At 38.5% G+C, this 18,358-nt stretch overlaps 1 protein-coding gene across 3 annotated transcripts in view; it reads left to right on the forward strand.

The window, feature by feature from the left end:
- RBM25 (RNA binding motif protein 25) overlaps nucleotides 1-15,300 on the forward strand; it is a 61,425-nt gene extending 46,125 nt beyond the window's left edge. For all 3 annotated transcript variants that reach the window (XM_040477606.1, XM_040477608.1, XM_040477607.1), the window contains 7 exons: nucleotides 1,201-1,274; nucleotides 3,664-3,814; nucleotides 6,667-6,991; nucleotides 7,364-7,638; nucleotides 7,977-8,075; nucleotides 9,611-9,658; nucleotides 13,434-15,300. In XM_040477606.1, coding sequence (XP_040333540.1) covers nucleotides 1,201-1,274; nucleotides 3,664-3,814; nucleotides 6,667-6,991; nucleotides 7,364-7,638; nucleotides 7,977-8,075; nucleotides 9,611-9,658; nucleotides 13,434-13,526 — 1,065 coding nt within the window. In that variant the 3' untranslated portion in view covers nucleotides 13,527-15,300. The remainder of the gene's footprint in view (nucleotides 1-1,200; nucleotides 1,275-3,663; nucleotides 3,815-6,666; nucleotides 6,992-7,363; nucleotides 7,639-7,976; nucleotides 8,076-9,610; nucleotides 9,659-13,433) is intronic.
- Nucleotides 15,301-18,358: the final 3,058 nt, after the last annotated feature.

Consider the following 18,358-nt stretch of genomic DNA (forward strand, 5'->3'; position numbering starts at 1 on the left):
CAGCCTGTTTTCGTTTATTTGACCCATTTTGTGTGTACATTATATCCCAGCCTTGGGCTTGTGCTGGGTACTGGGCACACAAGAGTAACTATTACTTCTAACTTTAGGTAGGTAGTTACTGTAGTGTGTGCATGAGTGTTTAAGGTATGGTAAATGTGTGTTTACAGTATTTAGGGAGTACAGAAAGAATGACTAATTCTGTCTGGGGGTAGGAATTTGTGACGGATAGATGGTTAGGTTAGGGAGGTTTTTACAGAGAGGTAACATTTGAACTGGATGAAATTATTAAAATTTTACTTTAGTCAAAATAATGAACTTTTATTATATTTAGAAGCCTAGCATTATCTGCTTCGTATGTAGATACAAAAGTTGTTGATATAATAGTTGAGAATATAAATTCTAAGTAAATATTTATCTACTAATATTGTATAGCTTTATGTAATTGTTACCTGTAAGTGCTATTAAATATAATAATTATATTTGAAATTCCAAAAATAAGGGAGAGTCCTATACTTTAATGGTTTGTGCACTCAGAGTTAGATAGGTATTACATTGATTGATTGATTGAGGGAAAGCGTGCGCATGCACAAGTGGGGGAGTGACGGGGGTGAGGTGGGGAGAACCTTATGCAGACTCCATGTCCAGCACATAGCCCAATGTGGGGCTTGATCTTATGAACCTTGAGATCATAACCTGAGCCAAAGTTAAGAGTTGGGCACTTAACTGACTGAGCCACCCAGGCACCCCTAGATTTTTATGCGTGAACATGATTTGGATTTTCAATTCTACATTTTATAAAAACTGCTTTCTATAGCATAATACCCTACAAATGAAATGTAGAATTTTTTTTTTTTTAAGTTCATAGATTCTATAAAATAGCTTACAATTTTGTTTCTTCGTATGCTCAAGTTCATTACCATATGTTGAAGATTATATTCAGGGAGTAAATACTATATGTGGCATACTGTATGTGCTTTTTGCAAGGATAGACTTGTTTCAAGAGTAAAGGATAGAATATATCTAATGTTATTTAAATTAAATATATCAAGTACATGAGAATTACAGTATTCAAGTGATATGGATGAGAAAAATCTATTTCCCAAGAAAGGAGGAGGGGCTAACAAATATGACCTTTTAAGGGGGTAACCTAACATTACCCACATGTTAATTTTGTACACTTTGTCTTCAATTTTCTCACAGGCAAAAGAAGCTAAACGACTGAAAGAATTCTTAGAAGATTATGATGATGATAGAGATGATCCCAAATATTACAGGTAAATAAGCCTTGCTTTATGAGCTCATCTTTTAGTATTAGCCTTATGTTCCCTACCAGAGCAGACAGGTTCACTCAGTGGGATAATAAAGAAAATCTACATGTTCTACCTTGTAATCACCCCCATATTTGATATGTTGTTTTGGGGAGTACAGGGGAGAACTGTTGGCAAGAGATCAACAATTCTATCTTTTTTGGGGGTGTCCATAATAGTATTAAAACCGCTTAACTTTTTTCATGTGTTTTAAAGAGGTCCAGTTTTTATAACAAGTTATAACTAGTTTTTGTTTTTTAAATTTTTTTAACATTCATTTTTGAGAGTGAGACAGAGCATGAGTGGGGGAGGGTCAGAGAGAGTGGGAGACACAGAATCAGAAGCAGGTTCCGAGATGTCTGTACAAAGCCCGAGGCAGGGCTCAAACACAGGGACCACGAGATCATGACCTGAGCTGAAGAAGTTGGACACTTAACCCACTGAACCACCCGGGTGCCTCAATAGCTAGTAATAACTATTTAAGGTGGTCTAAAAATTTTTGTCTTCAAGGATTTCAAGAATGTTACAAAGCCAACCAAACACCATCCCATCCACTGCCCAATTGACATATTTTTCTGAAGTGAGGGTTGTAAAGCCTACCTTTCCTCCTCCTGTAAAGTCATGTTCCCATGGCATTTCTAAACTACTCTTATTTTAGGGGCGCCTGGGTGGCTCAGTTTAGGGTCCGAATTCAGCTCGGGTCATGATCTCACCGTTCGTGGGTTCGAGCCCTGCATTGGGCTGTGTGCTGACAGCTCAGAGCCTGGAGCCTGCTTTGGGTTCTGTGTCTCCCCTGCTCTGTGCCCTCCCCCGCTTGTGCTGTCTCTTTCAAAAGTAAACATTAAAAAATAATAATAAACTACTCTAATTTTAGTGCTGTGACAGTAGTGTAGATTTGTTTGCTTTGTTCCCCTTCCTCCATCCCAAACTATAATTTCCCTGAAACTGTGGACAATATTGTGATTTTTTTTTTTATCTCATGTACCTGACGTGATCCAGGCATGTAGGGAAGGCATTTAATGTGTAATTTTAATATACTCACTGCACATAATTAAAACATTGGAATTAACAATTTTTTTTTTTTTTTTTTTTTTTTTTTTTTTACATTTTATTTTATTTATTTTTGATAGAGACAGAGCATAAGTGGGGGAGGGGGGCAGAGAGAGACAGAGACACAGAATCCGAAGCAGGCTCCAGGCTCTGAGCTGTCAGCACAGATCCCAATGCGGGGCTTGAACTCACATACTGAGAGATCATGACCTGAGCCCAAGTCGGACGCTTAACTAACTCAGCAACCCAGGTGCCCCTGGAATTAGCAACTTAAGTCACGCCAAGGATTTGACTTTTTAGAAAAGGGGAAAAAAGTCAGTAAATTATTGAATTGTAAAATCAGTATTACAGAATTTCAGCATTCTGGGATGTATAATAAACTGCTGGGTAGGGAGAATCTCTTGTTTTCTCTTGATTCTGCACTACTTCCTTCTAGGATGTTTTCCATTATGGAAAGAATTGATTTAAATTGAAGATAAAGAACGGGGCGACTGGGTGGCTCAGTCGGTTAAGCCTCTGACTTCAGCTCAGGTCATGATCTCATGGTTCGTGGGTTCGAGCCCTGCATCAGGCTCTGTGCTGACTGCTCAGAGCCTGGAGCCTGCTTCGGATTCTGTGTCTTCCTCTGTCTCTGCCCCTCCCCCACTCATGCTTTGTCTCTTTCTCTTAAAAATAAACAAACATTAAAAAAAAGAACTATTCTTCATGGTATTACTACTCCTTGTATTAATTTTTCACAACTTGGCATCCAAAAGAACACAGGTTATGTGTCAGGGTTTCTCTCTGTAATAAGTACAAAATGAGAGCTTTCTTTCATCTGAAAACTGCTTTTCTACTTGTTTTAGATACTTAATTTAAAATGACTTGAGGCATCTGAGTGGCTCAGTCAATTAAGTGCTGACTCTTGATCTCAGCTCCAGTCGTGATCACATGGTTCCTGAGATCGATCCCGGAGTAAGCACTGAGCCTACTTGTGATTCTCTCTCTTCCTCACACACTGCCCTTTCCCTGCTCTTGCACTCATGTTCTCTCCCTCTCAAGATAAACTTAAAAATGAACAAATAAATAAAATGACTTAAGAATGAGTCATGGTGGTAAATGAGAAGACAATGTTTCCTTATTAAACATTACCAGGTGGCACATTGTCTTGGGTGTTGGTGTTCTGCAGATAAAGAACAGTAACACATTTTTCATTCTTTTATCATATAGCTTTTAGTATTTAAAGAAGATACCTCTGGAGAAGATACTTCTGTTAGGTTTATTGGCTGATGTGAATGTTAAGGCCTGTTATGTTTTACTTTTGCAGAGGAAGCGCTCTTCAGAAAAGATTGCGTGATAGGGAAAAGGAAATGGAAGCAGATGAACGGGACAGGAAAAGAGAGAAGGAAGAGCTAGAGGAAATCAGGCAGCGCCTTCTGGCTGAAGGACACCCGGATCCAGACGCAGAGCTCCAGAGGGTGAGATAATATAACATTCACAACAGTATTCTTATAAGGGAGATGCAGCTTATGTTTCATGTATCTTGCTGGTTTTGGGGAGGATATTGTCTTTTTCTTTATTCTATCATACAAATCACCAGTGTTAGTTGATTTACAACTTTAATTCTAAACATCTTCCAGCTGTTTTCTTCCTTAATTTCTGTGAATATTACCTAAGTTAAAGGAATGTCATCTAAGAAAACATTTATAGAAATCTGTCCTTCCTGTAATGTGCGTTGACACTTCCTGACTTTTGTGGGTTGAGTTTCTTCTCTCATTGCCACCTGAAATCTTTTATTTCTTAAATAAATTGAAGATGTTTTCATGAACAACTTTTCACTTTAAAAGGAAAACGGGTGCCTGGGTGGCTCAGTCAGTTGAGCATCTGACTTTGGCTCAAGTCATGATATCACAATTTGCGAGTTCGAGCCCCATGTCGTGCTCTGTACTGACAGCTCACAGCCTGGACCCTGCTTTGGATTCTGTCTCCCTCTCTCTCTCTGCCCTTTCCCCACTCATGCTCCGTCTCTTTCTCTCAAAAATAAGTAAACATTAAAAAGATAAAAACATTTTAAAAAAGAGGAAATGACTTTGTTATAGGACATAGCATATCCCTTTCTTTTAAGAATAGAGTGTGTTGGGCACCTGGGTGGCTCCATCAGTTAAGCCTCTGACTCTTGATTGCAGCTCAGGTCATGAGCCCAGGGTTGTCAGATCGAGCCCTGTGACCTGATCTGCACAGGGCTTGGAGCCTGTTTGAGATTTTCTTTCCCTCTACAGCTGGTGTTCTTTCTCTCTTTAAAAAAAAAAAAAAAAAGAACAGTGTGTCACTTTAGAAAAGTGCTTAGTTCTTAATATATTATGAAGCTAATAGTATTGTAAACTTTTTTTTAATGTTTATTTTGAGAGAGTGCATGAGCAGGGGGAGGGGCACAGAGAGAGGAGAGCTAGAGAGGAGAGCTAGAATCCCAATCAAGCTCTGTGGTATCAGCGTGGAGCCCACTCTAGGCTTGAACTCACAAACTGTGAGATCATGACCTGAGCCGAAATCAAGAGTCAGACGCTTAATCAACTGAACCACCCAGGTGCCATGATTTGTGGTTGCTTTTTAAATGTCATCACACTGGCATATATGTATCCTACTCAGATAAGTTTTGTAAATGGGATTATAATTTACATGCTATTTTCTAATGTGCCTTTAAATAGAGTATAATCTTCCACCCAGAATTTTGCCGGTGTATAGCCTTTATGTCTTTTTTTTATACCTTGACCATCGTAGTGTGTTGTTAGTCTTTTAAGTCCTTACTATTGTAACATTCAGATTAGGTGTGTTTTTATGTTTTGATTCTCTGTCAGTGAGTTTGAATGCCTTACATTGTTTAGTTGTCATTGTCCTACTTTGTGAGTTGATAGTTTTATGGCGTTGAGTCATGTCATGCACCAATTATTAATTGTTACATAGTTAAGGATCTTTTTGCCCTGTTTTTCTGTTTCATGCTTAGAGAAATTATTGATCTATTCACTCAAGTTTTTATAATGCTTTTAATGGTTATTGTGTGTGTGTGTGTGTGTGTGTGTGTGTGTGTGATCTTTCATGATTTCAGGGAGAGTGTTCATTTTGACATATAGGCTTTATTTTTATTTATTTATTAAAGTGTGGGTTGGGGAGGGGAAGTGAGTCTTAAGCAGGCTCAACTCCCAGCTTGGAGCCCGATGCAGGGCTTGATCTCATGACTGTGAGATCATGACCTGAGTTGAAAGCAAGAGTTGGACACTTAACCAATGGAGTGACCCAGGTGCTCTGTTAATAGGCTTTTAACTCCAAAAAATGTTCCCCCCCCCCTTTTTTTTTTTTTTATATGTTTAGATTTGAGAGAGGGAGGGCAGAGAGAGATGGAGACAGAATCTGAAGCAGGCTCCGGGCTCTGAGCTGTCAGCACAGAGCCCAACGTGGGGCCTGAACTCACGAGCCGTGAGATCATGACCTAAGCTGAAGTCAGATGTGTAACCAAATGAGCCACCTGGGCGTCACCCTCTCCATTTCTTTTCCTGTTCGTGAATACAAAAGTGACTACCGCCCTTAGCCATGACCTAGAAAGAACAAATAAAAAATCTTTTAAGATTTTATTTTTAATTGATCTTTACACCCACTGTGGGGCTCAAACTTACAACCCCAAGATCAAGAGTTGCATGCTATACTGACTGAGCCAGCCAGGTGCCATGGAACAAATGAGTTATGACCAAGCTAGGGTTTGAGTTCCCTCTTATGTATTATCTATACTGTTCTAAAATAAAACTTTGGGGGGTGCCTCGGTGGCTCAGTCAGTTGGGCGTCTGACTCTTGATTTTAGTTCAGGTCCTGATCTCATGGTTGGTGAACTTGAGCCCCGCGTCAGGCTCTGCACAGCGCACAGCCTGCTTGGGATTCTCTCTCCCTCTTTCTTTGCCTAACCCCTCCAGTTCTCTCCCTTTCTCTCTCCCTGTCTCTCAAAATAAATAAACATTTAAAAAAAAAATGAAACTTTGAGCTATAATTTAACAAAAATATAAAAACCTATCTTTTCATTTTGAATTAGCCACCTATTATGTATTTACCTTTGTTTTATCTGAAGGGTATAAATAACTGTATATATAAATGTTAAAAATGAAAAAACATTTTGCAGAGTACCTAACATACAGATTTATGAAGCTTTCTGATTATAGAAGCAAGCAGTGTTTCATTATTCCTAGTGAGAAAGAAAAAGATTTTTTTGAAAGATAATATAAAATAAAAAGCTGGTTGAGTATAGTTGTGATCTGTTAAAGTTAGTCACGTTATCTTTTGGTTTTAGATGGAACAAGAGGCTGAAAGGCGCAGACAACCACAAATAAAGCAAGAACCAGAATCAGAGGAAGAGGAAGAAGAAAAGCAAGAAAAAGAAGAAAAACGAGAGGAACCCATGGAAGAGGAAGAAGAGCCAGAGCAAAAGCCCTGTCTCAAACCAACTCTGAGGCCCATCAGTTCTGCCCCATCTGTTTCCTCTGCCAGTGGCAATGCCACTCCCAACACTCCTGGGGATGAGTCTCCTTGTGGTATTATTATTCCTCATGAAAATTCACCAGATCAACAACAACCTGAGGAACATAGGCCAAAAATAGGACTAAGTCTTAAACTGGGTACGTTAGCATTTTCTTCCTTCTTTCCTTTATTTTTCCCCCCTGTATACACTTAAATTTTGCCTTAAGGAAAAAACATAAGTAATGTGCTGCTTGGTAGGTAGATAGAAAAATACTCAAAAATGCTTTTCTAGCTCACGATTGTTTTCGTAGTTCTACTAGTGCTCCTATATCTGCAGCTGCCTCAAGTTCTGAGAAGAAGTGAAAAGTTAAATTTTCTAGCACTTGTGAGTAGTGAGTTATTTTTTACAGTTGGGATCTTTCTCTGAGATTTGTGAAAGTATATTATGCAATGCTCTTGAGGGATGGTGGGTTGTAAAATGAAATGAAAGTTGAAGAAGTCATCATGCTAATATAGAATTTTTACTATAGGTGCTTCCAATAGTCCTGGTCAACCTAACTCTGTGAAGAGAAAGAAACTCCCTGTAGATAGTGTCTTTAACAAATTTGAGGATGAAGACAGTGATGATGTACCCCGAAAACGGAAACTGGTTCCCTTGGATTATGGTGAAGATGATAAAAATGCTGCCAAAGGCACCGTAAACACTGAAGAAAAGCGCAAACACATCAAGAGCCTCATTGAGAAAATCCCTACAGCCAAACCTGAGCTCTTTGCTTATCCCCTGGATTGGTCTATTGTGGATTCTGTGAGTAGCAAATTGTATTTCATTTTTATTAGAAGTAGTTTTTGATCATAGCATACAAACTCAGTTGATTCTATTAATGCCAAATACCGATGATAATTTGGCTGGCATCTTGACCTGCCAAGGAATTTAGGTAGACGATTCAGGAAATTCTTGGTGGTACTTAAAGTCTTCATAAACTAGAAGCAAGTAATTGTATCTTGATACCTACCTGTCTTAGTTCAACTTGTGAATGATAGCATGCTATATTTTAGTCTTACGAAAAATCACTAACATATTAGACTTTTTAGTAAATGTAATAAAAAGTTCTTTTAATTGAGTAACCATGCTTTATTTTGCAGATATTGATGGAACGACGGATTAGACCATGGATTAATAAGAAAATTATAGAATACATAGGTGAAGAGGAAGCTACATTAGTTGATTTTGTTTGTTCTAAGGTTAGTCTTTTACTCCCTCCATCCCCAACGTTTGCGTTATCTTTGAAATATTAGACACTTTCGGGGTGCCTGGGTGGCTCAGTCAGTGGAGCATCTGACTTCAGCTCAGGTCATGATCTCACGGTTTGTGGGTTCAAGCCCTGCATTGGGCTCTGTGCTGACGGTTCGGAGCCTGGAGCCTGCTTCAGATTCTCTGTCTCCCTCTCTTTCTGCCCCTCCCCCACTCACGCTCTGTCTTTCTTTCTCAAAAATAAACAAACATTAAAAAATAAAATAAAATAAAATATTAGACACTTCTTAAAATAAAAAAGTCTTGCAAAATTAAGTCTATGGTAGTTTCAGGTAAGAGATTTCATGGCCTCCACCCTATCTCACACCCTTATGCCATATGCTTTCATTTCAGAGGGTCAAGGAGAACAGATTTGCTGACTGCTGCCACTTTTGCTCTCTTCTGCCCCCAAGAATGCCTTGCTACCACCTTCTTGTCTTAACAGTTAGAATGCTGCTGAAGTACAGTTGAGGAAACTTTTTTTTTTTTTAATGTTTATTTATTTTTGAAGAGAGAGCACGAGCAGGGAAGGGAAGGGACAGAGAGAGAGAGAGGGAGGGAGACACAGAATCTGAAGCAAGCTCCAGGCTACAAGCTGTTAGCACAGAGCCCGATGTGGGGCTTGAACACCTGAAACATGAGATTATGACCTGAGCTGAAGTCAGATTGCATAACTGCCTGAGCCACCCAGGCACCCCAAGTTGGGGAGGTTTTTGTGGAGACAGCTGATAGGTTATCTCATCAGTTTGTCAGTCATCCATCCTTAGAAAGAGGAGCAAAATAGTTTCCTTCATAGAATGATAATGGTCCTTTTTATTGATTGATTTGCTGTGTGCCGAGCTGTGTTCTTTGCAGGTACTGTGTTAAGCATCTTATGGGAGTTTATGTTCTTTAAACCTCCCAACAACCTTAGGAAGTATAAATTACTATTGTTATCTCCATTTTATACATGAAGAAATTGAGGCTTAGGGGGAGATTGTATCTTGACCATGGTTACATAGTAAGAGCCAAGTCTGTATAACTTGTAGTTTTAATACTCTTAACCACCAAGGTATACTACATCCTTCCGTTGTCTCCTGGAGGCAAAGCTTTATTATTGTTAATAAGCAGTTATTATAGTAGAAGCACTATATAAGAAGCACTATATTTCTGTTAAGGAATAACTAATTACATTTCAGGGAGGTGCTTATTTTTCTACCACTACTGTTCTAGCAACCTTAGGCTGCCCTTTCCACTTGTAATTATTGTAGCACTGAAATTTGTACTCCAGATTTGAGTTAGAACACATAGTATAAAGATCGCGATCCCAAGTTCTGGTGGAAAACTTCCATTGAAGAGAGTGGGGTTCTGGGAATTAAGAAATTTATAGAAAGTTTCTTTAGTCACAAGAAATTCCCATATTAGTTTGAGGGCACTTTAAAAATTTCTTGACTATATTGCTAATTTTGAATTCATTTTCAAAATGATGATTATTTGTTTCTTTTAGGTTATGGCTCATAGTTCACCTCAGAGCATTTTAGATGATGTTGCCATGGTAAGTCACATTTATTATTAGTACTCTAATCAATATCTGTAAACAGACTAACCTTCTCTGTATTTGGTTAAATTTTTACCTTTGTTGGCTCCAGAATCTTTCTTTTTAGAAGTCTGAATTAAAATGTGAATCTACATTAAAAGAAGTTAAAAAGTACTCACGTCAAGATGTCATTAGACAACATTAACAGTCTTCTCTCCCTCCCTTGCCTTTGTTGTTTGTATGTATCATAAATATAAATCCTGGATCTATCCATACCTTTAGAAAACATTCATTAAGTGCTTACTGGGTCTGTTCTTAAAGAAGTAGCAGGGAGATAGGTATACTAATTCGGATACTATAATATACTTGTTATCTTGGGGGTATGTAAAAAAAAGATGTGGGGACAGAGGAGATGGAGCAGTTAGGACAAGCATCACAGGAATTACCATCTAAACTGAGACTTGAAGGGGTACTTGGGTGGCTTAGTTGTTTGGGTGTTCGACTTCGGTGTAGGTCACGATCTCACGATTCATGAGTTTGAGACCCGCATCAGGCTTGCTTCTGTCAGTGCAGGGCCCAGTTCGGATCCTCTGTACTGTGTCTCTCTGTCCACCCCCATTCCCCTCTTGTTCTCTCTCTCTCTCTCAGAAATAAATTTTAAAAACATTAAGTAAATAAAATAAGCAGACTTGGAAAGACTTCTGTAACTTTTGTCACTTGGACAGGTAGTAGTTAAACTCAAGTCCGACTTACATGTAATTTGAATATTAGAATCAAGTCAGTAGTTGCATTTATTTCACATTGTGACTTTGTGAGAAAACAAAGGAGGAGCAGAACTGATGGTGGAAGTGAGAATGGTTGAATGGACTGTGAACTCCAAGCTAGGAAGAGAAGGCAGTAACATCGGAATGAAGCTGGTGGTTGCATGAATGAAGGGCTGGTGGTTCCAGTGACACTGTGGGAAGAGCGGTTATAGTGAGAGAGTAGAATGTTTAAGAAAGAAGTGATGTATTCAGACAATCAGACAAGTGATCCAGACAATGGTGTGTTGCAAATATTGCCATGAGAGACAGTTTCTGGGGTCAAGCTGATGTCCTGGTTTAGACTATACGTGAATTTTCTGCCTGGGTCATACACATAGAAGTGGAAATTCCTGTGTGTTTGGACAGAGATTGAAGAGAAATACAGGAAGCAAAGCTAGAGTGTTCCATCTGTTGTGAGTGGAAGACTAGGTATTTGCTAGATGGCTGTTGCGTAGTGAGAGCTCGTGAACCTCGGTCAGAATAATGTTTGCAAAGAGAAACAGGGAGGTCCCAGCAGCTTCCCCTCTCTGAGACTAAGGCTTCGAAAGTAAGGAACTTCCTGAGAAGGCTACAGGAATGTCAGGGTCTTTCAGGGACACACCAGGTTTACAGTTAAGGTGAATAGGTGAAAAAACTAATTAAAGAATTTGAGAGTAGTTAGTAGAAAGAGTAATGGAGTCCAAAAGGCAGAGTGGGAAGGCAGGAGTAGAAAGATGAGTCGGGGAAGAAATACCAAGCATGTTCTTAGATGACAGGTCCCTGGAATAGCTCATATTTCTAGCTGCAGAGTTGTCAGGAAAGGGCGTAGGGGGTGCCTAACCAAAGGGAGCTCTCAGGTCGAGCTCCTTTGTGTCTGGGCACTATATGATGTCTAAAGCCAGGTAACATTAGTTTTCTGTTATCCAGCCAGCCTGATGGCAGCTGTTGTTTAGAATTTTTGATAAACTATTTGTGAAAAGCTTGTTGACTTCATAATGCTGATCCTCAGATGAAAGGAGAAATGTGGATAGATCCCTCCTTGGGGATAGATAGAATCTGAATTTCCCTGACCTTCAGGCCTCTTTAAAAGGTCATCCTTGGGGTTGAGAGAGGGATTTTATAGTTGGGTCTGAGTTAAGGAATTAAAACAAACAATGTTCTAGGGGTGCCTGGCTGCCTCAGTCAGAAGAGCATGTGACTTTTGATCTCGGGGTTTGCAAGTTGGAGCCCCACATTGGGTGTAGAGATTATTTTAAAAAGTAAAACTTTAAAAACAAAAAAACTGTTGTAGTATTTGGCCTTGGCAGAGTTGCAATCTCTGTCAGAGAAGCTGTCGTGTCAGTGTCCATCCATTTTGATCTGTTGAAATATTTTGATATTTGGAGTATAATTAGGCTCTTTTTTTTTTTTTTTAAAGTTTATTTATTTTGAGAGATAGCGAGCGTGAGCATGAGTTGGGGAGGGGCAGAAAGAGAGGAAGAGAGAGAATCCCAAGCAGGTTCTGCAGTGTCAGCATGGAGCCTGATGCAGGGCTCAAACCCATGAACTGTGAGATCATGACCCAAGTCGAAATCAAGATTTGGATGGTTAGTCCCCTGAACCACCCAGCTACCCCCAGAGTATAATTAGACTCTTCACTGGTCAATTATTTATGTTGTTTTAATTTTCTGGCTCATTGTTGATCAGAGTAGGAAGCAGCTAATTGAGCTAGTTTTGTCAATTGGTTCTGCAAAAGCTCACCCTCTAAATATTTCCTGAATAAACGCAATTGAATTTTTTTAGCTCAAGTAGTATTTTGTTCTTATTAAAAATCTGGCTTTTTCAAACTGTACCTTTCCTCATTATACATAAACTAATGAACTTTGGTTGTATTTTGTACCTAGTTCTATATTATTTCTAAGGTATATTTTTCACATTGATTAGTGTTGGTGCACATTTCTCTTAAACTGTGGGACAAGTCTGGCTCATAGGAGTCTAAGTTTTCTTCTTATTATTTTTTTTAAGAATTGACTCTTTGGGGCACCTGGGTGGCTCAATTGGTTGGGTATTTGACTTTGGCTCAGATCATGATCTTGCATTTTGTCAGTTCGAGCCCCGCGTTGGGCTCTGTGCTGACAGTGTGGAGCCTGCTTGGGATTCTCTCTCTAGCCCCCTCTCTGCCCCTGTCCCACTCTCTCAAAATAAACAAACAAACAAACAAAAGAACAGAAGTATTTTTAAAATAAAAAAATTTTTTTTGTATTTTAGGGTGGGATAGGGAAGAACAGAGAGAGAGAGAGAGAGAGAGAGAGAGAGAGAGAGAGAATCTTAAGCAGGCTCCACACTCAGTGCAGAGCCTGATGCAGGAATTGATCCCACAACCCTGGGATCATGACCTGAGTCAAAATTAAGAATCAGCTGTTAACTGACTTAGCCACCCGGGTGCCCCAGGAGTTCTTTAATTGTCATCACTGAAAAATTGAAGGGAATTTTTAAAAATTTTGTGTGGGATTTTTTAAGGGAATTGACAAAGTATTGTGGTGTTAGTATTTGATAGGCCATGGAATTTTCCTGAATGCATTGCCTTTTCTTGTGTGTGCAATTTAAAAAAAAAATTTTTTTTTTTTTAACACATTTATGTATTTTTGAGAAACAGAGTGAGACAAAGCGTGAGTGGGTGAGGGGCAGAGAGAGGAGACACAGACTCTGAAGCAGGCTCCAGGCTCTGAGCAAGCGGTCAGCACAGAGCCTGATGTGGGCCTCAAACCCACAAACTGTGAGATCATGACCTGAATCGAAGTTGGTTGCTCAACCGACTCAGCCACCCGGGCACCCCTTGTGTGTGCAATTTATTTGTACTACTTAATACACTTCTCACACTAGACAGATTTCCTTCAAGTCATTTTAATGAAAGTAAATGTTTGTCAATGTATAAAAACCTTTAAAAAAAAAACTACAGTCACCAATGGGAGATGCTGATGGTTGCTTTATATCTGTTACTGTCTTTTCAGTTTTTTCTTTTCCTTTTCCAGGTACTTGATGAAGAAGCAGAAGTTTTTATAGTCAAAATGTGGAGATTATTGATATATGAAACAGAAGCCAAGAAAATTGGTCTTGTGAAGTAAAACTTTTTACATTTAGAGTTCCGTTTCAGATTGCTTCTTCTTTCCCACCCTTCAGAGGACTTTGACTTTTTCTTTGTCTTCAAAGACATTTGTGAGATCTGTAATTTTTTTTTTCAATGTAGAAAATGTGAATTTTTTTGTCCTCTAATTTGTTGATGCCCTGTGTACTCCCTTGGTTGTAAAGACATCTGAATCCTACCTTGGTTCTCTTTATACTCACCAGGTACAAATTACTGGTATGTTTTATAAGCCGCAGCTACTGTACACAGCCTATCTGATATAATCTTGTTCTGCTGATTTATTTCTTGTAAATATTAAAATGACTCCCCAATTCTTTTGCAGAATTGCACTTAATGTTGAACTGTACTGTATAGGAACCTACATGAATGATTTTAATTGAAAGAATACCCATCATACCTATTACCTTTCCCACCCCTTGATCAAAAATGGCAAGCCCTCCTGAAGGCATGGAATTTAAAATTAGAGTGCTAAGATTAGCAGACAATCCATTCCTGCTGTATCTCTGTATGAATGTGTTCGTGTGAATGTGTATAAATGTCTTACTTTTCCCTAATTTTCTTTGGAGGGCTTCCTTAAACATTTCCTTATTGAAGAGTAGAATTCTAAAGGAAACGTGGTATTATGCCAAGCCAAATGTCTGGGATAATTAGGCTATTAGTGTCCCAGGGCATGGTATTCTCTTGTGGCCAGCAACAGTTTGGTGAATGGAATGGGGCTTTCCTGTTGATAGCTGGCTGCTTCAGCCTGTCTTTTTTAAGGGAACATGAATCATAATGGTTTTCCCCTTAATTTCATTGTTCAGAAATGAGGCAGATCCTTACATTCTGGAGAACGTTATTTGATGCATTTTTGCACTAATTGGTCCTTAGCTTTATTTTGGTGTATTCTTTTGTTTAAAAAAAACAAAAACAACAACAACAAAAAAACCCTTAATCTGCAAAGCATAGATGAAAAAAATCATTTTTAAAAACAAAAGGTAAAATTAGGTAATTTTACAGACTAGGAAAATCTGGAAAAAAGACCAACAGGAATTGAGCATGGCAGTTTGCAAAGTTTACATCTTATTTTTAAGGGTGTAAAGTAAATCATTTATGGCAGTTACCACTAATTTTTTGTTTTCACTTTTGTAAAGGTTTATATCTTATGAGTGTATATGCACGCACACACCTCGTTTACCTCTGCTCACCAATGTTTAAAGAATATACTGATGGTGTTCTTAGAGACATATTATGGGGCTTTCTTTATTGTAGAACAGAATTTCACCAGGGAGCAAAATTACCTGAAAATGTAACAGGTTTTAAACAGTTCTTAACACAAATTAGGTGCAGTTATTCCCATGTCTGAGTATTTATTTAAAAGAAAGATAAAAATTGGGGGTAGTGGGGTTTGTTATAAAAGCATAACTGAGCTTGAGTTACTAGATTTTTTTTTTTTTTTTTTTTTACATCTTAAAAGGAATTTGAAACACTGTTCTTAACATTGAACCTTGAGGTGGTTCCATTATGTACATATTTCCAATATTAAAACTGTATATATTTGATCTTGGGGACCCATTCTTTCAGAGTCTTGTTAAATAAATGGTATCATGTTGTAATTGTGCAGTGCATACTAGAAACAGAACTTGAAAATGTGGGCCGAATTTTTGATGTACTTGATTTTTATGAGTATTAGTAACTGAAGGTCAAAGGGGCCATTTGCCTTATTTTGGATTAATCTATACATTTGTGGAGAATACAGTCTTTTAGTATTACCATTTTTAAGTTCTGGTTTCTCCAGGGAAAATTTCAGAAAGTTCATGCTCCTTGCCATCTACAAATTTATTTATTAGCCTTTTCTCAGATTAATCTCTCCAGCTTTGTACCTTGTTCAAACAGTTTATCATTCCTCTCTATCTTACTGTGTTACTGCTTCTAGGGCATCATATTAGGTTGTGTTTATTTAGCCAGCATTAGCATGAAGGTTTATTCAGATAGGTTTAATTTCTTTTGCTTTTATCTTCTCCAGCTCTCTCACTGTATTTATCTTGAGGGTCCCTATCTGCAAGTCTTGGGGCACATACCATATACTGTTTCACATCTCCACTAAGATTTGTGTTGCGATCCCAAACTCATACATCACATTTCTGCAGTGGGACAGGAGTGATCACAGTCACTGGGTTAAAGATCATTTATAATGGTTTCCTATCCACTCAAGACCAGGTTTGCCACCAAGCTTAAACTTTAAGGTTTTCAGTTTCTTGTTTTTCAGATTTGCATATAAAGAATCGGACATGTATAAACTAGTGTATTCTAGTGTTTGGGAGAATACACGTAAGAACATTTCTAATAAATTACTTGAGCTTTCTGGGTTATCTTTACAGTTTGCCCATAGATTAATTTCAATTTGGAAATCTTTATAGTGCCCATTCATTCAAGTTGTTGTAAAATTACATGAAAATCTTGAGAATCATTCTTGATCTGGCAGAAAATAAATCATGCTTTTTCCTCATTTGATCCTATAAAATTAAATATGTACATTTGTTAATGGAGGAAAGATCAGTTGTTTGAAGTAGTTTTTCCTCTAACTTTAATGTGTACCTAAATCAGCTAGGGCTCTTATTACAATGTAGACTCTGATTTAGTGGGGCTAGAGGGGGGCCTGAAAATTTGCATTTCTGACCAGCTTCTGGGTGATGCCAGTGTTAACTGACCTAGGGACTACATTTTGATTAGCAGTTTAAGGTATGTTCTCAGTACAGGTTTCCCGTGCTATTGAAGTTGAGCGTTCCTGTGAAACATTTGATGTTTGTTTATTTTTGAGAGAAAAAGAATGCAGGCATCCGCGTGAGCAGGCGGGGTAGGGGTGGGGAATAGAGGGAGAGAGAATCCCAAGTACAGAGTTCTACACAGAGCTCAATCCCAGGAACCATGAATCATGACCTGAGCCAACTGAGCCACCCAGGGGCACCCTTGTGAAACGTTATGAAAGCTGAAATGGCATAAAGTGAAGACACAATAACCATTAATTTATATGGAGAAGTTATTTTGAGTATTTATTCCTGGCCCAAAGGTAACCTCTGTCACACTTATCTGATATCTTAGAATACGTCTTGGTAACAGACACACAAAATATATCCAGATAAATCAGGGACACAGTTCAAAGCTGTGGTGGCCCTATGCTGAGTGTGGTCCCCCAGGAAGGAACTTGGTGGCGCTTCTCTTGCTGCCTCTGTAAGGGCTCACTGTAAAACAAACGCAGATTGCTATTTTTGCTGTATGTTCCCTTTTCTCGTAAAAGCGAAAATCCTGTTCAGATTTCTTTTGGTTGGGACAAAAAAGGTGCTAATGTAGGTCTATGTAGGTCTTGCGTAAAAGTGGAGTAACTTGACTTCTGAAAAGCCAGGGAAACCTGTACTAGTATTTTGTCCTAACAGTACACAAATGCAGTGTAATTTTCTTTTTAAGTGGACTTTAAAGAGAGAAACATTTTTTTTTTTTTTGAGGCAGATAGATGCACGTTATGTATGTTCATGAACATAACATAATCTTCCAAAAGTGGTGCCTGAGACTGACTGTAATATTCTAGGCTTTATTCCCAGCTAGTCCCAGAACACTTTCTCCTTAGAGAACTGTTTTCACTTATTCTGGTTCTTACCATAACACTTGCATATGTAGTAGAGGCAAATGATTTTGTAGAGAGTGCTGTTTCTAATCAGGTACCAATCAGGCACCAGTGCTAGATATATGCTGGACAAATTGAGAAACAGCTCGCAAATCATATGAAACTAAACACTGTCTCCTTCCATATGAAGTAAAAAAAAGTTGTAATGCTAATAAATAGTAGTGTGTATATGAGGCTTATTTACTCAGCTTTTCCTTTTTTTTTTTTTTTTCCAACGTTTATTTATTTTTGGGACAGAGAGAGACAGAGCATGAACGGGGGAGGGGCAGAGAGAGAGGGAGACACAGAATCGGAAACAGGCTCCAGGCTCTGAGCCATCAGCCCAGAGCCTGACGCGGGGCTCGAACTCACAGACCGTGAGATCGTGACCTGGCTGAAGTCGGACGCTTAACCGACTGCGCCACCCAGGCGCCCCTACTCAGCTTTTCCTGATGAGTTCTGTAATCGTTTTTACTTTCTACACAAAACTACTGAAAGCTTTTATGTCAGAATGGTTACAGATCTTTTCAGGTCATATATCAGACTTCTTTTAACAATATGAAATTGAGAAATAGTATTGCTCAACAAGGGATGTTGAAATTGATCTCTGAATGCCACTGCATATAAAAAGTATGAGACAGAATCCCAAATAGGCAGAGAAACGGTCAGTCTAGGTATCAGGAAGGAAACTGGGAAATTCACATATATGTATTTCAAACCCAAGAACTATTACTATAATATGCATACTGTGGGCCAAAGTGAGCTTATAATTTTTGATAAATGGTAGAATTTTTGAAATGTGATTATGTTGAATTATTGATGTAATTTGTTTATTTACATTTGAGTGCTTACAGTTTCATCTTTATTCGACAGTATCTTTGCCTTTCATTTTATCACTTACCTCGTATGAAGGCCAAGGTTAGGAATAGCAATCTAAAATGCCCAGGAAGAAAATAATTTCTATAAACAAAAGTAAATAAAAGTTTTTTTCAAGCCATGTTGTCTGCATTAAATGACACTCCCACATCTACCTACTTTGCCACATCACATAGTAGTTGGATTTATGACCTAGCTTCTCGTGTCAAGTGGTGGCTGAATTGTTAAGAGGCAGTCCTTTTGGTGTATAACTTTTTATTTAGCCATTGAAACACAATATGTGGCATTCATGTTAA

This window comes from Herpailurus yagouaroundi, unplaced genomic scaffold (assembly GCF_014898765.1).
Source record: "Herpailurus yagouaroundi ecotype Mexico unplaced genomic scaffold, PumYag 141, whole genome shotgun sequence".
NCBI classification, from domain to species: Eukaryota; Metazoa; Chordata; class Mammalia; order Carnivora; family Felidae; genus Herpailurus; species Herpailurus yagouaroundi.